General features: G+C 36.3%; 3 protein-coding genes and 1 pseudogene across 8 annotated transcripts; 2 read left to right on the forward strand and 2 right to left on the reverse strand.

The window, feature by feature from the left end:
- Window positions 1-1,445: 1,445 nt before the first annotated feature.
- On the forward strand, window positions 1,446-4,451 carry LOC113313237 (annotated as a pseudogene).
- A 358-nt stretch (window positions 4,452-4,809) lies between these two features.
- On the forward strand, window positions 4,810-9,479 carry LOC113314331 (ELMO domain-containing protein A-like). 4 transcript variants are annotated; one of them, XM_026563130.1, is made up of 11 exons: window positions 4,810-5,058; window positions 5,202-5,278; window positions 6,036-6,223; window positions 6,337-6,439; window positions 7,050-7,150; window positions 7,468-7,536; window positions 8,202-8,317; window positions 8,399-8,453; window positions 8,602-8,722; window positions 8,891-9,033; window positions 9,165-9,479. In XM_026563130.1, the coding sequence occupies exons 3-11, from the start codon at window positions 6,083-6,085 to the stop codon at window positions 9,264-9,266; spliced, it is 951 nt and encodes a 316-aa protein (XP_026418915.1). In that variant the 5' UTR covers window positions 4,810-5,058; window positions 5,202-5,278; window positions 6,036-6,082; the 3' UTR covers window positions 9,267-9,479. The 4 variants fall into 4 exon arrangements, with proteins under 4 accessions (XP_026418915.1, XP_026418912.1, XP_026418913.1 ...); XM_026563127.1 differs by having other exon boundaries at window positions 4,813-5,058; window positions 6,331-6,439; XM_026563128.1 differs by having other exon boundaries at window positions 4,813-5,058; window positions 6,049-6,223; window positions 6,331-6,439.
- Window positions 9,480-10,729: 1,250 nt separating this feature from the next.
- On the reverse strand, window positions 10,730-13,771 carry LOC113310210 (AP2-like ethylene-responsive transcription factor At1g79700). The gene is made up of 7 exons (XM_026558808.1): window positions 13,265-13,771; window positions 12,980-13,062; window positions 12,783-12,791; window positions 12,537-12,625; window positions 12,321-12,445; window positions 12,162-12,238; window positions 10,730-11,686 (listed from the first exon to the last, which is right to left on the reverse strand). The coding sequence occupies exons 1-7, from the start codon at window positions 13,585-13,587 to the stop codon at window positions 11,052-11,054; spliced, it is 1,341 nt and encodes a 446-aa protein (XP_026414593.1). The 5' UTR covers window positions 13,588-13,771; the 3' UTR covers window positions 10,730-11,051.
- Window positions 13,772-16,446: 2,675 nt separating this feature from the next.
- Window positions 16,447-20,352, reverse strand: LOC113310209 (suppressor protein SRP40-like). Of its 3 annotated transcripts, XM_026558804.1 has the most exons (8): window positions 19,566-20,352; window positions 19,201-19,296; window positions 19,004-19,099; window positions 18,764-18,865; window positions 18,371-18,502; window positions 17,651-17,788; window positions 17,062-17,298; window positions 16,447-16,953 (listed from the first exon to the last, which is right to left on the reverse strand). In XM_026558804.1, the coding sequence occupies exons 1-8, from the start codon at window positions 20,064-20,066 to the stop codon at window positions 16,579-16,581; spliced, it is 1,677 nt and encodes a 558-aa protein (XP_026414589.1). In that variant the 5' UTR covers window positions 20,067-20,352; the 3' UTR covers window positions 16,447-16,578. The 3 variants fall into 3 exon arrangements, with proteins under 3 accessions (XP_026414589.1, XP_026414590.1, XP_026414591.1); XM_026558805.1 differs by lacking the exon at window positions 18,371-18,502; XM_026558806.1 differs by lacking the exons at window positions 19,004-19,099; window positions 19,201-19,296.
- Between the last annotated feature and the right edge of the window lie 3,102 nt (window positions 20,353-23,454).

The raw sequence follows: 23,454 nt of genomic DNA on the forward strand, positions 1-23,454 counted from the left end.
AAAAAAATTTGTTTACTTGTTTTTTGTAGCAGTTCATTCTGTCTGATGAACTCCGGATTTCATTCTTTCAGATGAACACCTAATAAAACCAAACTAAATCACATATGAAAACAGAGTTCATTCTGTAAAATGAACACAACACAAAACTTCATTATTATGACAAAAAAACAGAGTTCATTCTTTCAAATAAACACCTGATAAAACCTATATGGAATTAGAGTTCATTCTTCAAATGAACACCTGATAGAACCTATAAGAAAACAGAGTTCATTCGACAAAATGAACACCTATCAAAAACTAATTAGAATTGAGTTCATTCTTTAGATGAACACCTAACAATTCAAGATCTAAAAAACATAGTTCATTCTTTAAATGAACCAATCTTCGTCATATTCATCATTCTTCAACAGAAGGAGATCAAATCTTCCACACGCGTTCATCTTCAACAACAGCAGCAGATTTATAGGAATTGACGAGTTCATCTTCAACAACAACAGATTTCTTGGGTTCATCTTCAACAGCAACAACACGATTTCTTCAACAAAAGGAGATCAAAATCTTCCACACGAGTTCATCTTCAACAGTAGCAGCATATTTCTAGGGTTTTCACAAGTTCATCTTCAACAACAACAGATTTCTTGGGTTCATCTTCAACAACAACAACACGAGTTCATCGTCGTCTTCATCAGCAGAAGCGATTCAGATATGTAATCAAAACAGCAGCAGCGGTTCATTTCTTCTTCGTCGTCTTCATCGCAGCAGCAGCAACAGGATGAACTATGTCATCAACAACAACAACAACAACAGTTCATTGAGCAGCAGCAGTTCATCGCAACGGTTCATGTAATCAAGGTGATTTCTTCTTCGACGTTTTCAGATCTATAATCAAGCAGCAGCAGCATGATGAACTTCAACAGCAGAGAAAAAGAATAAAACCTAATTAAATCTTCCACGGGAGCAGATGAATCTTCAATAGCAACAACAGATTTCGTCATAATCTCTTCAACAACATCAGCAAATTTCGTCATAATCTCTTTGTAAATCTTCGAATTTATCTTCATAATCTCTGTAAATTAATCTTCAACATCATTGTAAATCGATCTCTGCAATCAATCTCTGCAAGCTCATCTCTGTAAACAATTGTAGCAGCAGAAAAAAAATTAAAACCCTAGAAAAATTGCAGCCGCGGAGAAGATAGGGAGAACTGGGGGAGAGAGAAAGTAGATCTAAAAAATGATTTCCTCTCTCTTAAAAGGTGAGTATATATACCATATGGTAAAAAAAGGGTATTTCTGCCACTCCTAGAAGAAAATTACATCATCCATGACATCATCCTATGACCAAAGTATAATTTATATTTTCAAAAAGGACGAAATAGAAAGTTGATTAGGTACTAAACTCATCCTAATATATGATTTCCAGGACCTATCAGTATTTCCCACCATGAATCCCAGAATTGGTAAATCCTCAAACAAACCCACCATAAATCTTTCCCTCCGCACAGCCGATTCTTCCTTCCGAAAACCGATTCTTCCTTCCTAAAACCGATTCTTCTCGATCATTCCTATATTCTTCCGAGTAGATTTCTAAGGCTCCTTTCAGGGTTTTCTTATTTCCAGGATGTCTGTTCTAGATCTACCTGATGAAATTTGGAGGAAAATATTAGAGATGGGTGTAAAGAACTCCAAATTAGGTTTTAAGGATCTGTGCTGTGTTTCAATTTCTAATTGACGCCTCAATAGATTATCCGGTGAAGACACTTTATGGCACAATTTACTAACCCTAGATTTCTCGAATAATTCCTCTTCATCATCGCAAGCATTTCAATTTAAATCCTTATACAAATCCAGTTATGAGAAAGAGAAAAGCCGTAAGCTGGCTGCTTATAACCGAGCTGTTCTTAGAGTGGAAAGTCAGATTTTTGTGCACTCTACAAAGATTAAGCAATTACGATCTCAATTGATGGATGAAACCCAGAGATTGAATTCGACATCTAAAGAGTTAAGTCATTTACATATTGTCAGGTACACAAAGCTATCCCATTTTTTGTGGTTTTATTTTAGGTTATGACTTTGAGGTTTGGAATTTACCTCTATTTTTCTTTCTCATTTTAGGACGGCATCAGTAGCTTTAAATGTTTGGCAGCCGGATATTGTCCGATATAGACAGAAGCAAGTAGTCGAGCAATGTACTGTGCCCATTGAATCTCGCATTCGTGCTTTAGAAATGGAATATAAACTTTGCAAGCAACAGATTGCAGTCTTTGAGAAGGCTTATGTATGTGTCTAGTCCAATCCATTTGCTAAGTTGTCTTTCTTGTTTCGTTTTTGCAATTACTTGTTGATTGTTTTTTTGGTTTTGGTTACAGAGAGATGAGAAGCAGAGGCTAGACACAACAAAAAAACAGTTGGAATCGATGAAGTATCACTCTTTAAGGGATTATAAATTGGCAGAGAAAATAGTCGATCAAAATATTCAGCCAAAGAAGAAGCTGAAGACTAGCAGTGAGAGTAAGTTGCTGTTTTGTTGTTTTGGTTGTGAAGTTGTCTTGGTTTTTCCATTCTTTCCCGGACCATGTTATAGCTATTAGTTTCCGATCTTTGATTATTTTTTCAAGAGAATCAATATGCTATAGGACTAGGAAAAATGGATGGTAGGTTACAACATCAGTCAACGGATTTTTTCTTATCATAATCTCTTCTAATGCTGTTCGCACTTCTTAAGCTATATAGTGGGTTGTCAAGGCACTGGATTTGAATTATGTGGCTTTGGGCACACTAGTTTTTGGGTATCATTATTAAGGTTTTAGAACTTTCTTATTGACTCTTCTGGGATATCGCTGTGTGGGGATCCTAATTTCCAGCCATTTTCTATTTATAAGCTTATTAAGGTTTTGTAATTCTTTTGTGCTTTTCATCTCTCAGGTTCAACGTCAACCAGTAAATAGCCCTTCCAAATGGATGGAGGCTTTTCCATCAACCAAATTCCATTTGGGCTCTTGCCATGAAAGCTAGGTACTTCCCTACCACCAATCCCTTCCATGCTGTCTGTAACTCCACTACTTCTTGGGCCTGGAAGGGTGTCTGTAAGGGTCTAACATTGATCAAAGAGTTTGGCATATGGGAAGCAAGTAATGGGAAGAGTATAAACATATGGAAGGACAACTGGATACATAACCAAAATAACAGCATCGAAGGGGATAGGAGAATTTTAGGGGTTATAATTATGAGCATTATGAGCTGGTAGCTGATCTCATTACGGATAGTGATGGAATGTACCAGTCCTTTATGGCCTGTTTGATTGGGAAATAGTGGGGAGGATACTTTTTTTTTCACCTGATAAGCACAAGGAGGTTACTTTTAGGGAGGACAATAATCGAGGAAATTTCAGTAGTAAATCTCTTTATGATCTTTTAGTAAGATGGAAGCTCAGATTGAGGATGGTATAACCAAGAAAATCTGGAAAATGAAGGTCATTCCCAGAATTCAAATAATTCCTTTCAGTGGTCAACATATCAATCCCACTCGTGTTATGTGCAATGATACATCAAAACTGGGGAACATCTCTTAATGCGTTGTAGCTTTGGAAAAGCTGTACGGGCGTTCTGCTCATTTCATCAGGAAACAGCAGCTAGGGGAATCAGACAATTAGGGGAATGGTGTGCCTCTTTGTTCAGTAAATATCATTCTCTTACTCCCTATTGTCCTTGGGCGGAAGTATGTGCCACTATCTGATGGTAAATTTGGAAATCCCGCTGTGAAACCGTTTTTCAACAGACAAAGCCCAACCCAGGGCACACTGCAAATCTCATATTAAACCACTTCTTGAAACTTAGCATAGAACTCATAATACTGTTGCAGAACTGTGCCTATATCTGACATTTTACAAATTGATATCCCTTCTAGGAATCTGTTAACTTTTGCTTATCTCTATTTATAACAAATCCACAGGGCTAGCTGGATTTGGAATTATAATCGTAAGTATCTCAGGTGAAACCAGGAAGGAGAACTTCCGGAGGAAAAGCTCATGGGAAAGAAGGTGGGGACTGTGCATAGCTGCTGCGGAAGTTCCAAAATCGGCAGATCATCTGAACTGCGACAAGTTCAATCTTTTGGGAGCAAATGCTCTTTTTGCAAAAGCTCTTCAGGGAAAGAAGAGGGCCACTGTGGATGGAGAACAAATAAGAAAGTGGATGTCATTTTAGTAAGCTTGCTTCTTTTGATTATGTTTCTTGTAACTTGTAAGGTTATCGAACCAAACTATAATGTGGATCTTTTCAATTTGTCTGTAATAGGGAGTAAAAACCAAGTCCTCAGGTTTGGGAGGCAGATGTACTTGCAGAACTTGTTTGGTTCTGTTCACTGTATCAATTTCTACCCATTGTTGTTTCTAGGTTAAAGCTCATTGCAGCGTCAGACCAAGGCTAAGGTCTCCAAAGTTGCAGTTAATCAGATTGATGTCCCCAATTTTGTTACTGCCTATGTCGTACATTAAATTTGTGAAAGAAGGAAAAAAAAACCCCAGTTGTGTTTTGCGAAAATCCACCGAGTATTATTAAAAGAAGAAAAGAAAATTCAATCAATCCAGTAATAACCGTGCAACACCCTCACATTCGGCTGTTCTAACAAATCGTTGAACAGACTTATTACAAATACAATACGGAGTAATTGGTTGTGCTAACAGTCAAGAGACTCCAGACTCGAAGTGTAGAACATATTTAACATGTACGAGTTGACTTTGGCCGTGTAATCAGCCAATGCAGCTGGACATCAACATCTACATCCCACTGATTCATTATTTGGCACGTACAAATTCTACAGAGGAAGTGGTTGTTTTCTTTTCTTTCGTTTCCTCTTCTGTTCGTATATGCAAGAAAAGGAAAAGGCTAAAATACTATTTGTATTGGATCTTCTCTCTCTGAGCTTTCCTTGACTCTGAAGGTTTCTTTATACGTTACTTATATGAGATTTCTTCAACCAATTGAGAAACAATTTTAAGTCTTGAGGTAGAATTCTTATCCAAGTGCAAGACGGATTTTATTCTTTACAAGGGTTTTTGGTGAGGATCCCCACTTCAATTTTCTTGTATATATTTTTTCATACGTCTTGGAATTTGAGATTTTACAATTGGGTTAACGTTGGTGTTCTAGATTCTGATTAGATGAATTTTCTGTGAAATTTCGAACGTGTCTGATTTTACAGGTTATTCTGTTGAGAGAGTTTTGTAATTTGAGCTGTGCTACTGCAGATTCCATAAAATAAAATTGAATAAAGCAAAGGTATGATTTTTGTGGATTTTCCGATCAATTTTGATTAGTTTCCGATGAAATTGAAGATATTTGATCTCGTAATAGTGTATTTAAGTAGGGGTTTAATGGGGCACAAGCGTACATCCTGATGGCATATGATATCGTGTTTGAAATTTGATTTATTTCTTTCTTTTTGTTAGAAATTTTAGTGATAGAACTTCGTAGCAATTCAAGTTTAGGCATGAATGTTGGCGTTTTCTAAAATGTTTTTAGTGAAATGGACTATGGAGAGTTTGGGTTTAGACGGAAGGTACAATTTTGGGTACAAGTTAGAGCGTAAACATCAAAATAAAGTTCAAATTTAGGTAGTCGATGTGAAAGTTTCTGTTTTCAAGCAAAAATTGGAGATGGTATGACGATAAAGGCAAATTATGTTTGTTTGGATTTAGTTAAAAGTATTGACATTTGGATGTCTTTTTTACTTTTTGATGCTTTATTTGTAGAACTAGGAGGACTTAATGTGTTCTTAGAATTTAGATCGACTGGTAGAGATTCCCATTAAGCGCTCCAAGGCATTTTAAATATCACTTGGTGTGATTTGAACTCATTTAAACATAGGGTATCTTGAATCCTATCTGCTCATTCTTTGATGCATTATGTTTATTACTCTATCATCTGGCTTAAAAACAGTATCTTTCCATATTCTAGAGAACTTTTCGTCTAAGTTTATGGTTGGTATAATCAGCTTGTCCTCTGATGATACTAAAAAATGATAATTATGGTACAGTTTATATTGACAGGAAACAGGTGTAACCTTTGAATGCCATTGGACCTATGACATCAAGAAACTTGCGGCGAAGACTCCACCACGGGAATGTAGGGGGAAAAGTTCATGAGCATTTTAATACATCAGGAATGGAAGATTTGAATGAGCCTTTCCTAGGGCTTCATGATCGTGATGATAAGCACTCAGAGGTAAGATTTTTCTGTAGCTTTTATATACTGTCAGAGAAAGTGGTAAGGTAGAAGTTGTTTTTGCTTAATTGCAAGCTATGTCTTACTCCGAAGGAAAATTTTGTTAGGTGCAGGGACAAAATCTCGAAGATCTCTGGGATAGTGAGCGAAGAAAGGTGCAACTTCACTGGACGTCTGTTTTCTCCCAATTGATTGCCCAATGGGCACAGTGGTTAGGTAATCACTTCATAGCGGAACATATCAGCTAACTGTACTGAATATATCTTGATTCATCCATATGAATCACGTTGTGGCTCATAATTTCCTGCATCTATTTTGACAACTGGCATAAAGATTCCTGCTTTTCCAGTTTTCCATTTGTTTTTGGTGACAAAATGGCTAGGACGTATCTGTGAACAATCTAAATGTAGGGTGCTTGAATGTATTTTATATATGTATCAAAAAACTTTTGTTGAAGTCTCTTGAAAATGCCTATGTAACTTATCATTTGGGAAATTTAAGAGAGTTCGTTTGTTCACAGTATAGCGAGACGATATATGTATCAAAAAACTTTTGTTGAAGTCTCTTGAAAATGCCTATGTAACTTATTATTTTGGAAATTTAAGAGAGTTCGTTTGTTCACAGTATAGCGAGACGCTCAGAAACTTAGGGTGTATATTCAAATGATCCGAAGAAAGAGATTCTACTAAAGCAATCTTGGTGAAAGAGAAAAATATACTACTAGTCTTATATATGTCATTCTATAGCACAGTAACAGTGTGTCTCGACCTAGGAGTTTCTCGGTCACACCCTTTCTAATTGGCAATTTTTCCTTGTATCTTTGCAGCTAATATCGTCATTGGATCAGGTTCGCTTCTTGGAAGGCTTATATCATTTGGATCTAACGGGCAAAATAAGATTACAATGGCTTCTCTAAGTCCTTTGCAGGTAAGATTCAGCTATGTTATATCTAGAAAAGAAATGTAAAAATAATTTAAACATATTCTATAGGTTTTATATCTAGAAAAGAAATGTAAAAATAATTTAAACATATTCTATATGTTTTTTGTATAGCTATTTTCCGCGTTAGAATAACAGGTAGATTTTGTCCATTTGATGTAACCCTTTCTTCCTCCATATAATTTATCTCTTCCAATACTGTTGAGTTTCATGTAATGAAGTTGCTGTAGACTCCTAGTGGTAAAATTTAACCAAGTAGCGGATAAACTGTATTATCTCTAATGCATCATTTGATAAATTTCTAGGAAGAAAGACTGAAGTATCTAAAGCAAAGGTTGGAGATTCCTTTTGATGGTGCTTGTACAGAACATCAGGTCCGCCTTCTTTCTTTTTCTTATCTTCCTGCTTGCAAACTCCTTCAATATGGGGTGACGAGTAGGTTTTGATTCTCTTTATAAGGTTTTGGTAATCAAGAGCTTTCAGTAGCTAGTGTAGTATTATGTCTGTGCGGACCATAGACTACATAAAAACGTGAAGCCTGGTGTTTCCTGATACTTCAATAATTGTGCTCTTTTTTTCTTTCTTTCATTCTTTTAAAGACAACTTTTGTAAGAAGATGTCTGATCCCTGACCTCTTGGCACAACCACCAAGTATCTGGCCAATTCAACTGTTGGACACTTACTAGTAACTATGATATAGTTAACCTTGAATCCCTTTAATTCAGTTGACTACTACAGTTGGGCTGTTCTAGTTAAAGCACTATCTTAACCAGAGGGATTCCGCAACAGTATATTCTGGTAACACGGTGTTTATATCTTATTCTTGATTCTCTCATCCCATATGCTGTTCGTTAGGTTGGCATTGTATTGTATAGATGTACATGTATGCATTTCTGCATCTTACTTTTGATTATGTTTTTATGCATGGAAAGCTGTTACAATGTGCTAATTATCTTACTCCCTTAAAAAGTTGAAATGAAGAAAGTAAAGATCTTGCCGCTGAATTAGTATTACTTGCTAATGGGATTTTTTTTTTCAGGATGCGCTAAAGCAACTTTGGAGACTAGCTTATCCTGGCAGGGAACTTCCAGCTCTTAAATCGGAACTGTGGAAGGAGATGGGTTGGCAAGGTTCTGACCCCTCCACAGATTTCAGGTATATGAAGGCCATGGCTTTTTATCAATGGTGTCTCTAGATAGTACTCGTTTTATTGAATTCAATATCCTTCCTTTTCAGGGGTGGTGGATACATATCATTGGAGAATCTCATTTTTTTTGCCAAGAAATACCCGGTTTGTTCCTCTATTTTATTCATGTGACTTGCATATGACAACATATATCTTGAATAAGTTACTGCTTGTATTGTTAAGTTGCAGATGCATGTGAAAGCTTATGAAGTTTAAACGGGAAGTTGCTCATATAATGCTGTCTGTTTGCCAGGATTCGTTCCAAAATCTTTTGCACAAAAAAGAAGGGAGGAGAGCAGAATGGGAGTACCCCTTCGCTGTAGCTGGCATCAATATATCGTTTATGTTGGCTCAGATGTTGGATCTACAATCAGGTAAACCATCAGCAACAAATTCAAACTGAACGAAGAACATTACCTTGCTGAATGTTCTGCGAAACATTCCTAAAACCTGTAGTGTGATGTTAAGTAGTGAGAGGTGGATATGTGGCTCATTTACTGTTGTTTGTATAAGGTTTCATTGGATTTTAATGATTCTTGCAGGCAAACCTAATTCCGTGTCTGGTAGACGATTCTTAGAACTTCTTGGAAAAGATGAAATGGCATTCGATAATCTTTACTGTATAGCATTTCGGATGATGGATGCACAGTGGCTTGCAAAGCGTGCTTCTTATATGGAGTTCAATGTAAACAAATAGCTAAACCAGCTCAATCAGTTTTATGTTTGTTGAGCAAGAGGATTTAGTTTTTCATCTTTCGTGTTTTAACTTATATTTGTTGGGTGCTTGTCTTTGTTTTCTTCTTTTCTTCTATGCAGGAAGTTCTGAAGTCAACTAGAACACAATTAGAAAGAGAGCTCGCCCTTGAAGATATCTCCAGTTTTAAAGACTTGCCAGCGTACAACCTCTTGGACAGGTAGCTGCGGTGTAGCTTTTGTCTTCTTTATGAGGCAAAGTACCCGTTCACACTCCTTTTTTTCAATCATTCAAGTTATTTGGTATATCTTGTATCTAAATCTGTATTATTACATTTTAAATTATATTTACATGAAACAAAATGTACCTGCAGAATAGAACACTGTATTTCAAATGACTAAAGAAATGAGCATTAGAATGAAGATATTCCATTTGGCTTTTAAGAATACATAATATTCCAACAATCAAATTCTAACATTCTAACAATATATATTCACTCTAGGTCTTCCTGAACTATTTCTATCTCCTCACGAAAGTCATCGTGTGTTTTGAGAATATCTGGAGTTTCCTCCTTTTCTTAAAATTCTTATTTCTATTCAGCTTTTTGTGTTTATAATTCAAAAATCTATTCAGCTTTTCATCCTCAGCTAAACCTGTATACCCCCAAAATGCCCTGGCAACTGCTGCTTTTTTCTCTAATACAGGTTAAGGACCTGAAATTCTGAAAAAGATGGTGAAACTCATGTTGCAAGGTGTGTTTCCTTTAAAGCTCCTACTTTTTCTTACGACTCCATGAGCTTGCTCAGAGGAGTAAAACACGAAGTGGATACGTTTTTTAGTTAACTTCCAATCTTCACTTATGCCACTGGTGTTACACTTGAATTTGCCTCCACCAGAAGTTGTACTCCACAGAGATGGTGCAAGAGGGAAAGGTAAAACTTGAACTCTTTCCTGGTATTGAGAAAACATTTAGGGTTTACTGTTTATCAAGAGATTTTTCTTTCCAACTTAAAAGTTGTCCTCTGTGTGTTCTAAAATCTAAAATCAAAACCAGATTCGTCGTCTATTCTTCACTGTTGCTGAAAAAATTTAAAAAACCCAAAATCAAACCTTTCCAAGATTTTGTTCACTTTGGATCTGAAGTTACAGAATTGATTTCTTTAGATTAAAGGTTCAAGACAAAGGAAAATGCTACAGAACGCTCAATATTTCTTCTGTCAGCTCACCCAGAACCTAGGATACAACCTAACATTAATCTTCTGAAATGTATCATATTAAGAATTTATATTCTTTAAGTTAACCGACCTGCAGTTCTAATGCTAATGACGAAACTCTGAAAGAAAATTGTAATACTAAAGTTAGGGTTCAAGCCTGAATCAAGATTGCTCACAATAATGTCGGATATTCGATGAGGGAGTCAAGTTGTAAAAAGGTTTAGGTTGGTCTGAACTCTGAAGAGCAAAGGTTTGTGATGGACTGGTCTCCAGTTATTACATCATGTTCCGGTAAGAAGATAAGGTTTGGGATGCGACACAGACGAGAAAAAACTGAATTGGGAGAATATTTATCAGTAACACACTGGAGGAGTGACATTTGGAGGGAGTTGCTATTTGATTCTATAACACAAATCTACTGTCCTATGATACTACACCAGAAAGTGCAGATTTTTATGTTAAAAGCCTGCAAATAAAATGGAACTAAAATAAAATCTATTTCCATTAAAGAAAAATTGATCCTAATTTGACATCATGAAACACTAAAACCGAATGAAAAAAGAACAGAAAAAAAACATCCTACTTTCCATCCAACCCCAGCAACATTTGAGTCTTTTGAACAACCCAAACAAACGCCTCCTTCCCCCAATCCACAAACGCAAATTGGAGACATCAATTTCAAACAACCCCGAAGAACACCACCATTCTTTGAAACCAAACCTAAAAATCCCAAACACAAACACAGAAAATGTGGATGTATTTGTTCATGATGCCATCTTAATTTTCTTCGAAAATTTAAGAACAAATTCTAATAGGCAAAGGATATGGAACTGATGGTGATGCATTCCTTGCTGAGGCACCATTACTGTTCAGATTCTCTTCTCCTTCCACTCCAAGACTTCCCAATAAATCTCCACTATCAAAATCAAGTAAGCTGTTAAAGAAACTATCCAAATTAAGCGCATTATCTCTCTCTCCAGGGCTTCCAAATTCCTCCTTAGTATTGATCCCTTCGAATAGACACTCAATGTTATCTTCAAACCCGCTATCATTAAACAAATCAGGTAGCTCGCCTGATTTTTCAAGATCAATGTTAGGCACTGGTAGTGGGTTGAATCCTGAATCCATGCAAAGACTCCATGAGTTATCCTCCATCGGGTCTACCATTACCGGAGAGTGATCATTGACAGATTGGGGTAATTCAGGTGTAAGGATTCGAGATGTCATTTCTTGTGATTCCGCAAAATATGAACAAGAGGGTGACTGTTGATATTGTTGACACAGATGTTGTGGCGGTGGTGGCGATGGTGATGGTTGTGCGCATTTTATGAGGCCACTGTAATGACTAATATCGAAATTAGTCACTGCATTCATTCCTCTATGCTCTATTGCCGCAATGTCATAAGCAGCTGCAGCTTCTTCTTGTGTACCTGATAAGGAAAAAAGGGAACTCAGTGTTATATTTTTGGTAATTTATTAGCAACTTCAGATTCTATTCGTGCCACATCATCAAACGGACACGTAGGACAGAATCTATAATGGACCCACTAGGATTGTGTTAAGGTAAGCTTGGTCAAAATCTTGTCAATACAACTGGTCCACCAAGACACTAACCATGGGGACCACTATGTGTGATACGGACAGTACGGTCAGGGTTAGACAAAAGTTCGAAACACGTGACTATATCACGTGCTAGGTTGAAAGTGCATGCACATGCTATCTCACGTGAAAAATGACCTCCCTCCGGCACTAAACGACAGTATCTATAACACCTATTGCCGGAAAAATATTAAAAGGATATTCCGTCAGCATCTGACACACCTAGCCGGTGAAACTATGAGATAGTAGACTGGACAAGTCAATAAAATAAAATTGAAATGGAGTTAGGGATCTGAGATTTATTACTATATGTTCCCAAATAGAGATATTTGTTGCCCAAAACACGCCCAATTCTTGCTTCCCAGCGTCCATTGTGGTGGTGCCTGTAGTAAATTCCGGCAATGTGGGTGTCAAATTTTGTACATAAGAAACTGAATTCCAGGCAATGTGGGTGAGAGTAATTACCTTGCGACGCCACGGTATTTAGATACACCCCTTGAAAATCCACTACTGCGACGACGCAGTGAAGCTAAATACTCTTCCTTTGTCACTAGTTGCATGTCATCGAAATCCTTTTGATATGTAATGAACTGCACACAGAAAAAAAAAACAAATCAAACTTTGGGAAAATGATTCCATTTTTGAAATCCTAATTAAAATGCAAGAAAATTAGATGAATACCGGGAAATTGAGGATAGTATCAGGGCCCCAGTATTTGAGAGCCGCAAGATCATAAGTATGAGCAGCAGCTTCTTCATCATCATATGCACCTGTTATACAACAAAAATCAGAATAGATTTACAAAAATGACATCCCGTGGTCAGTTTGAAAATACAATGGGTGGGTAGTCTTTAAAAAGTGTAGAAAGATTAGAATAGAGATGAGATTTGCAGAGAAAAGAGGAAGAAAGTGAAGCCTACAACTTACCCAAATAAACTAAGCAGGAGCGACAAAAGCGGGCAAAAGAACGTTACATTTGCAGATGCAGAGATCACCACGCAAGCAAAGACATAGTTAATCAGAAACAAAAATAAAGAACCAAAATCCTCATTAATCTAAACAACACAAGATTTTGAGATTGGAATCCCTAGCTATATCTCCTATTAAAAAAATAATAAACCAACCTTGTCGTCCTTTCTTGTTCTGAATAGGATTCCATGAGTTCTTATCCCATAGATGAGCTTCATATCTTCCAGTCCATCTATGCCTGTAAATATCATAATCCCATTCTCAATTACTAATCAAACCCCAATTTAAACAACAAAATTCATTAAAATCAATAAATACCCATGTTGCATTTAAATGACATGCATGCATATCAACATTAAGATTAAATCCAATTACCCATAAAATTCAATCAATCAAAATCAATTATGAGTAAAACAGAGTAGAAAATTGAGTATATATACCTGGTAACTCCTCTGTAAATGGAGCTTCTTCTGCCAGGGCTAGCAGCAAACTTAGCTTTTTCAGGATTAGAAGTTCTTCTAGTACGTTTGGTCTTGGGTTTGACTGGTTTTAGTTTTGATGGAAGAGTATGAGGAGGAGGAAGAGGATGGTGATGAAGAGGAGATAATGGTACTAATAACTGATTAGTAGTACTAATAAGAGAAGTAAGAGGTTTAATTTCAGTACTGGATGAATTTGTACTAGAAGAGGAGGAAGAAGAAGATGAAGATGAAGAACAAGAATCGGAACTATGAGGAGACCTCTTCATCATAATCAACATCATCTGCTGAATAATCTTTTTAAGGAAAAAAAATAAGAAAAAATCTGTTCCTCTCCCTCTTTCTCACTCTCTCTGGCTACTAGTAGTACTATTTTATCTCCTCTCTGATTTTCTGTATTTAAATAAGAGATTAAGAGAGGTTCACCCCTTTTTTTAACTTAGCTTTTTTTGGTAACCTAAGTTTAGAAAGAGAGAGAGTAATGAGTTTAATGAGGAATATGACTGAATGAGGAGGGTTGTAGTTATAATGAGGGAGAAGGAGGGAGGGATTTGTGTTTAATTGGGTTTAGAATTTTTAACCCTCCTGGGGTTAATTAATTAACCAATACCTGTGGTTAATTATTACTACTTTCCCAACACTTGGCTGAAGGCATAGCCATGCTCCCAATAGGATTGCATCTCTTCACTGTTCTCTGTTGGGGTTGGGAATCTAAAGCTATTTTCTCTTTCTCTCTCTAAAATTCTCTGATTTTTTTGGGTCTAAAAACTGAAAAGGTTGAATTTTAGAAGCAAGATTTTTTTGGGTATCTTTTATTTCTAGTTCTTGGATTTGAGGATACTGATGTCATTTTATGCTAATTTAAATTCTTGTTTTAAGTAGAAAGTGGGTTTTGTGGAATTAATTAGACCTGAGACTAATGACAAGTGGTGGAATACTCAGGGTGAGTAAGTTAAAAAGTAAAAAATTGCCCCAAGTGTGAAGTAAAATTGCAAAAATGTCATTGGACAAAATGCTTACAAATTTAGGCCAATTACAGAATTCTTAACACATGGCTCAGCAAATTTGGATTGGTAAATGCAAAATCTGGTTAAGATTCAAATAGTAAGAGTTAAATGAATTTTCATTCAGGATTGAGTCATTTATTTTGATGATAATAGTGAAACTTGCAAGATTACAGCCATAATTGTCAGTTGTTTTTCCCACTTCTCTGAGTAATTTGATTTTGGAATGTACATAAAGGCGTTACCCCAAGTTGCTCCTTCTGCCTCTCATACTGCAAGATTTGTAATGGCACGGTCTGTTGATGTTATTCATTGGATGGGAAGTCTGTAAAAATAATGCTGCATTGCCTAGAGTCTGAAATTGTCATTATGGTTGTAACTGCAATGCCATCTCACAATTTCACTGTCAGGATTTGTTTTACTCAACTTTGAACAGAAGTCTGTTTTAGTTTTCAAACAGCTATCAATTGGAAAGATTGTTTTCCTAATTCTACCTCAAACCCATTGATTACTGTTATGCAAACGGTGCGACTGGTCGTACATTGTTTTAAATTCTCCGGACGACTCGGAGTTGCGTTTCAATTGTTCCGTTATGGCTATACGGCAATGTATATCAACCTATTTACTGTTCTGGATTCGTTTTGCTTATTCCAAATCGAATTTATGGAGGTGATTAATTGCAATCTTCTAATTTTGAAAAGAGTTGTTCTACTCTACTAGGTAGTTAGTTATCCACAAGATCTGTATACTGGGACTAAGAATGTATATTGAACGTGTCATTATGATTCTACGGTAACGCCAACGACTATCGGTTTTATCGTTATCGGATAAAGAATGTTGTATTTCTTTTCAGAAACAAAACAACACGTTGTACTCGAAATCGTTCTGTGATAGTTTTGACTGTTACCGGACACTCTGATGGCTGCCGTCACATAGAAATGGCAACAAGAAGTTCATACATGCGCTCTATTTCCCAATCAGCACAAAGACAGACTTGTTGAGAAATCTGAATTTAGAGAGCTAGATTCTAGCTGCCAATGCCATACCTTAGCTTGAAATCTCTTAATATGTTCATTAAACTAAGATTAGTTTAAAAGGAAAAGTCAAATTTTGAGGGTGCATTTAGAGACATAATATGAGAGGTAGATTTGAAGGCGGTTAGTTGGACACCTTTTTAACTACTTGTTTTTCTATTGATTGTTATGTTCTTTTTGTTAGGTTGCCAAATATATGCAAGAGGAGATGACTTTGATTCCAAATTCTATTTTTCGTTTTTTAGTTATTGTTTCTAAACGGGATTTTTGATATTTTTGCATAGATGGTTGACAAAACTTTGGTAATTCTTTTCTTAATTTTTTTGATATTCCAAAGTATTCTGCACTCATAAGCACATTTTAGTCAAACCAGCACAGGTAAATATTTCAGTAAGAGGATCGACCTAAGTTTTTTAGTAAGGGGCCGGTGGTGGTACCATCTTTGAACCAAATGCATCCCCCGAGATCACTCACTTGGGTTTAGACTACAGTTGCTAATACGGTTTTATGTACAAAAATCCAATTTTGGGTTATTTCGCCAATGCTAGCCATGTTTCAGGGATGTCTCAATCTTGTTCCGTAATCTATTTTCTTTTTCCGTTTCTTCTTGGAAAATGAAACAATCCTTCTACTACCACAAGTACAAATAAAAATAATTTCAAAAGATCGGTCATTGACTCATTTCTTTAGTTTAAGCTAAGTTGATCTGAGATGCTTTGTCATAAAGTACAACTCTTATCAACATCCACAGAGTCACAGACACAATTTACCAAAAGAATGAGAGGTGATACGAGTCAGACCCCTTGTCTGATGAAGTGCAAGGAGAAGTACGAACTAAACTGAAGAGCCAGGGCAAGGACAAACTTAAACAGCTTTTTCAACAGAAACAAATTAGCTTTACATTCAATTTGAAGTACGCTCCATGCCACAGCATTGTAACTAAACAATGCCAAGATATGCCAAGAAATCACTAAACAATTTTTTAAACCATAACCTGTTCCAGGTGGTTCACTGTACCCCTCTCTGTTGTTCATTCTACTAACTTGGAGAACAGGTTGCCTCTTGCTCATCCAGAAAGATAATAGAACTACTTTCTACAGGGAAGTAAACTCAAGTGCAACAATAAGTAATAGATAACAATAACTATCCTTCTACAACATTTACAAACAAAAAGATTACAGAATATGGACATCTATCCGTGTAACTAACATGGATTTCCTATATTACAAGAAAGATCTTAAAATGAATTCCCACTTGCACAGAGAAGAAGACCACCAGATTGAATTCTACTCTTGAAAATAACCTTATCAAACAGCAATCTTTCATCCAAAAAAAGACTCTCTGCATCGTGGTAGGTGCCCGACGTTGCGTCCAAGCGGTCTTTAGTATCTTTTTTAATTTCTTTTCCAAATTTCTTTATGTAACCTCTTATCTCGCTATGTATTCCAACAGCTTCTGTCTGTGCACATGCAAATGAAAACTGCAAATTCCTGGTGGGCGTTGTATCTGAATAGACCTTATCTTGATGTCTAGTAGGTGGCCTGGTACTGCTTTCTGATACTAAACCAGAAGTCTGATGGTCAAGTGTGCTTTGAACCTGATCTTCTGTCTCCTGCAAATATAATAACAGATATTGTAAGGAATACAGCTTCTTCAAATTGATTCTGCTATGCTACACAAAGAAAAACCATATCAGAATTAGCCTATGTAACAACTGGACCTTATTAAGGCCAAGGGTTCTGGCGATGGAACAGTTGGCTGAGGCACTCGAATTTGTGGATGACAAAAAATTACTGTCACTATGTGGAACAGGATCTGCTGGTATATCGACAACTGGTTGGTCCTCTGGTGATGAAAAATCTGAACTGTCAAAGGTAGAAATTGATACACATTCATCAAAGTAATTCATGGCTTCTTCTGTTAGACGCTTGGACATCTTCCATCTATCAATGCTGTTCTGTTTTCATGGTTACAAGGAAAATCCCAAGTCAAAGTTAGTTCACGGAAAGAAAGCAAAATGAAATGTAAAAGACGAACATTTTAAAGAAGTGGCATCCCCTCTAAGACTATCTTAACAAAGTAAAAAGGCAGACATTTTAGAGAAACAGTATACCAAGGCTATCTAAAGAGATGGAATCCTCTAAAATCAAAATGGAACAGAGTACCAGACCATTTTGATGATCCAAAAATGAATCTTAGATGCAGAACGGATCTGGTTCTTATAGAAGCTATTAAAAGTGATTATGTTACTTGCATAAAATCTTAAGTCACTCATCAACAAGAGATCAGAAAACAATATCAAATTATACTTTTCTCCTAGGTCGAGATCGTTGAGGTTGAACGCTCTTTGGCTCTGGAAGTATCTCCTCTAAAATTCTGCCCAGCTCTTTCACACGGTGCTCCTCAACAGCCAGATCTTCCCGGAGTTTCTTAGCCCGTTCTTGCGACTACAATTGCAGATTTCGTGTTAGATGGAATACTAAACAGAAGGCGAGACAAGCTAAAAATATAGTAAACACGAAATCCATCACATTCCGAGGTCTATAAGAGTATTCATCTCTTTAATGTGTTCTGTATTTCATGAGATTGCTCAAAGAGAAGACTGGATCTATGCATGACACCGTTAGTTGATAATGGAGTTTGTTTGGCAGTCTTTTTGTCTATAAATAGAATGAAGTAATGCTGTCTACCAGATACTTGAATAAGCAAAAACCTGCATCTCACAATTGTACCGAAGGAGAAAAGTTCTCACCATAATTTAAGTGAAATTCAAAGAAGGAAATTTTTGAGTATCCTAATAATTAACAAAGATGACAGTCTATTCCTGAGAATATTGATAATTTCCAAGGAAATTGTAGTTCCACACCTTGACTAAGTAATCCCAGTGAGATGGATGGAATAAGCACGCACTGCTTAGCTTCTCCACTCCTTCCATCGTTTTCTTAACAAAATTACTAAGTCACTCGGAAAGTTTTATTTAAGTCAAATAGATCAATAAGCTTCTACGTACAAAGCATATAATACAAGACCTGCTGGAACTTTGCAGCGTATTCCCTTCTGATCTCCGATACTAACTCAACCGCATCTGGGTTTACCAACTCAGAAGGTGTATCAAAGACATTGGTTGTGGTAATGTTAGACGGATTCTTCTTTTGGATCACCTGAAATCATGATTACGTATGACAACTCATAAACCGAATCAACACAATGACTTGGAACTCGTGAACACATAACAATAGATATGAACTAAGCGTGTTGCGGATATTTTTTAATCTTACAATAACTTTGGTTCAAAATTGTAAACATGCTGCTATATCCTGATGTAAGACTTGAGCTGCCACTAAACTTCCTCTATTGCACCCTAAACAAGGAAAAATGAAAAGCAAGAAAAACGGAGGAACTTCATTGAGAAACCAACTTACATTTTTTAGGTCATCTTGGATCTCAGAAATAGCACGCCTTACTTCAAATCGGACAGTTTCATATATGCCACCTTCACCTGCTGGATGATCTCCATCAACAGGCTGAGTCAAAAGGACGATATCAGGACACCGCACAAGCCTGATCTAATAGTAAGGAAAAGTTGACTTACACCAGACAATTATTCTCGAGATATTCAGATTGAATGATTAGTACGGTGAAAAGAAAAAAACAAGAAACACCTTGATATGTTCGGAAACAGCTTTGATTGTTTTCTCTTCAGCTTCAGAATATGAACTTGTGGAGACCCCATCATCCCACTCTGTAGGTAAACATGCCTAAAGTGCACCACATGTATCAGATACTATACTTGTAATCATCTTCCTGGGGAAGGGTTTGGTAATAAACAGATTATGAAGGCAATACTTAATGGACTTACAGACTCCGAATGTGGGTGCTGACTAGACCATGTTTGCGGAGTCTTTGTCCGATTCAACCCTTCAGATGAACTTGAATTTATATTACTAACCCTTTTCTGCAAATAGGCTTATCATATTTCAAATCAAACCCAATAGCAGATAATGGAACTTTCAAATGTGACTATGCTAAAACACACATTTGAAAAAGCAATCCAGGTATCGCAGCCAAAGGTTTAAATACTATCAGGTCACATAACCATATGGAACGGAATCAAATTCTTGCATACAATGTGTGTTTGTTTCTCTAACTTTTAGATATAAAGTTGTATAAGATGTACAAAAACAGATCGAATCAATTATAAATATCAATGAACAAAGAACAAACCTCAGAGTTGTCATAACGTCCCCTCGAAACTGAACGTCTACGCCTCCCTGTATCAACAGTTGACAAGCTTCGACCACTCACTTCTTTCGGAGCACCACCATACTTATTTACACATTCAGAGTTCCTGACAACTGACCTTCCCCTTCTATTATCCATATAACCGTCTGATTTCGTAACCGATACATTAAATTTGGATGCCTTTGGATCAAATTTTGCAACTCTACTTAAAGTTTCTGATTCTAATAAATCTGGTGGTGATGTACTAGTACTACCAAACAAAGGGTTATCTATTTTATTCAAGAAATCAACAATACTACTGGATGATGAAGAAGTTCTGGACAAGGCACTTACACTTCTAGATCTTCTAAGACTACCTTTACTACTCAAATCCTCTTCCTTTACATTATTATATGTTGTAGAACTAGTGCTGGTTCTTGGATTAGATGAACTAGTTCCAAAATTCCCTCTTTTAGTAGTCGATTTGAATGCTGAAGCCGCCATTTCTTACCCAGAATCTAATTTCCTTCCTTCGAGGGAACTAATGTGACAAATAAAAGGATTGAATAAAATTAAGAACCCATGAAGGAAACTGATGAGACAGATAATCAAACCCTAAATATTCTGGTTGCATAACTTTTTGGTATTAAAAACAAAAAGATTGATTGTATGGATAAACTATGAAGCAATGATATTTTGGTACAAGGAAACCAAAAGATAGATTCGAAAAGAGAAATTTATTTATTTTTTGACTTTTTTCATTTACAATCTTTGATTTTTACGAATGAATGAAAATGGCGGAGGATTTTACAAGAAACTGTGAACGTCACTTGTAGAAAACTGACCCAAATCCGCAAAATACCGGTTCAACTCGTTTTCTTTCTTTTTTTGAGCAAGGACCTTGCTACACTCGGCACTCGCTGGGTCAGGTCCCATGGATAAAATCCCGATCCTCACAAAACTTCTCCCACCAAACTATGGATTAACAGGAGAGAAAATGATCAGAAGGGTTATGATGAGACCAATCTCCATTGTTAGGCCAAACACCATGGTTGATGCTTTCGCTACACTGTAGCTTAATTATAGCGAAATGCAACTACCATGGTCTTCCTGTAGAGTGGCGATATCCCTTAGTTACTTCACAAAGTTGATTAGATTTGATGAGCTTTGTAGCGAACAGAAATGTTACGAAGACTGAGTATCCGTTTGTTTTTTCACTTGAGTTTTCGTTTTTGAGTTGAAACGGATACCGAGTATCTGTGGGATTTTATACGAAAATTGAGTATTTGTTTCTCGTTTTCACAGTTTTACATTAAAATTTGGGAAAATTAGGCGCAGACCCAAAAAAATAATATTCTCATTATCAGGCCCACAATTAATTTTAGGTACCATGACACCCATAATTATTTCCGTCACACCCATAATTATATGAAACTATTAAAAATGTTTGCATGCCGGATTATGCATCCGCATGACGGGTTATGCATCAGGGGTATAATTGGCAACGCAACTTGGATATAACATATCTAAAAATCCGCGCTTTGGAATTTTACAAATTTTATATCGTTGGAAATCTTTTTAACAGAGCTACGCAACGAGTACAAACAAGAATATCAAATTTCTGTTTTTCACGAAAAAATCAGAGGTGATCATCTTTTTAGGCAAAAATTTCGAAAACTTGATGCATAACCATTATACAGCCACCAACAAAGATGCATAACACATTCCGCGGACGCATAACGAATTATGCAACCATTTTCTCCACTACATAACAAATTATGTGTCTGCATAACAAAGTGTGCATCTATAACAAGTTATGTAGCCATTGTACTAGCGCATACATAAAAAATAGATACATAATGCATTATGCATCTATTTTCATGCATAAAAGATTGTGCAACAATTTTATCGATGCATAATGCATTATGCAGCCGTATTATGTTATGCAGATATTATTGTAGGTGCATGACAAGTTATGCAGTCTTTGTTTTTGTTTGTTTTAATAGTGACAAAAAAGTTGGTGCATAACGTGACCGTTTTCTGGACTGCATAACAAGATATGCAACAAATTTGTTGATGCATAATAGATTATGCATCTATTTTTATAAATGCATAACATACTCCCTCCGTTCCATTTTACTTGATGTTTTAGGGTTTTTTTATGTTCCAAAATAGATGATAGTTTTAGTATTTTTCTCATATTCTCACTGATTTGCCCTTGCTTTGGAATCATACAATATCATTAATTTTTATTGTAATCAATACTCTAATTTTAAATGTACTATAGTTTGGTAGTATATCCCAAGTAAATTACTAGCGAATTGATGACTTTCTCTAAAATCTAGAAACTAAAAACTAGTCATTTAAAATTTTAAGAAGAATTAATATGGGTAGAATTGGAAAGATTTTATTCTCTATGGTATTTCTTAATCTCCGTGAAAACTCTACAACGTCAAGTAAATCAGAACGGAGGGAGTATTATATAGCTATAATTGCATAACATATTATATGCTTTTCTTTCCCTGCATTGCACAAAAGTAATCCGTGTTTCAGATGCATAACAATCACCACTTTACTCTAGTGAGAACAACCATACTACAATGACAACAGCAGTAACTTGTCTTCCATGTACATAACACTCGAGCCAACAACAGCATCTTCAACAACATGCTGTTGTGTGTCCTTCCATTATGGACTGAGGCAGCAACAAATACCACCAACTGCAATTTCTTCTTTTGTTGCACATCCAATGATCACACCATCTCTTTCAAACACGTACAACAATTCAGGCCACTCCTTCCGGCTACAACAACCACTTCCCTGCATTGACCGATAATAGAAGCTCTCCATTGAAATCACTACCAAGGAATTCTAAGAAAATTCTAAGAAAATACATTCTGAAATGTAACAAGATCTCACAAGATGTGGTACCGAAAGCCTCAGTGATTTTCTCCCTTCCTCCCTTCTTCCTTGACATAGACGATTACGGCACGAGCACCACGACCACCACCAAACTTCTTAGGTTCACAACGTCTTGGATCAACAACAAGAGGAGTTCTATCGTACCTAACATGAATATCTCTAATCTCTTTCTTAATTAGCTTGTTCATCAACCAAATTTCTGATAATAAACAACTAAAGCTTTTGCAATACTTTGTTTAATTGCATAAATCTGTGATGTATGTATGTCCACCATCACAAACTCTAGACCGTGTTACCAAATTCAATTTCCTCGTCTCCTTCGTCATCTTCCCATCCATCAAGTTCGATACGAAGGAAATCATCAGATTCAGACAGATCTGCTACTGGATCTGTGGTTGTTGTTGTCGGGGTTGTTAATGGCGCTTGTTGTGGCGGTGACAGAGAAGGATAATCATCAACACAAGCGGCTTGAGCCATTAATCGAAGTACTTGAAGAAATTGATTACTGAAAGATGAATCATGGCTTCGATTTAAAGATCTAGGAGGAGTTGGTAGAGTTGCAGGAGCAGATGATATTGAAACGACGAATCTTTTTTTACATTCAAAACAGATGATATCAGGAAGATCTGTTACGGTTTCTATCGAGACTTGTTTTTCACAATGATAACAGAATTTTATAAATTATGGGTTCTAGAATAATTTTTTCTGTGAAAATAGGGTCGCCCATGAAGTTTTGCGCCCGTGGGTTTCATAGTGGGGAAAAGTGTAAAAATGGGTGTGGCTGTAGTTTTTACTTAAAACTTTTCTTTTTCACTCTATTTTTTAATAAAACTATTTTTTTACCTATTATATCTCTTTTTTTTTTCTCTTAATTATCTTTACCAATACAATTACTCTAACATAAAAATTTTGGGGAAAAAAACGGAAACTGAGTATCCGTTTGGCACTATTTTAACGGAAACTCAGTTTC

This window comes from Papaver somniferum, chromosome 9 (assembly GCF_003573695.1).
Source record: "Papaver somniferum cultivar HN1 chromosome 9, ASM357369v1, whole genome shotgun sequence".
Classification (NCBI taxonomy): Eukaryota; Viridiplantae; Streptophyta; class Magnoliopsida; order Ranunculales; family Papaveraceae; genus Papaver; species Papaver somniferum.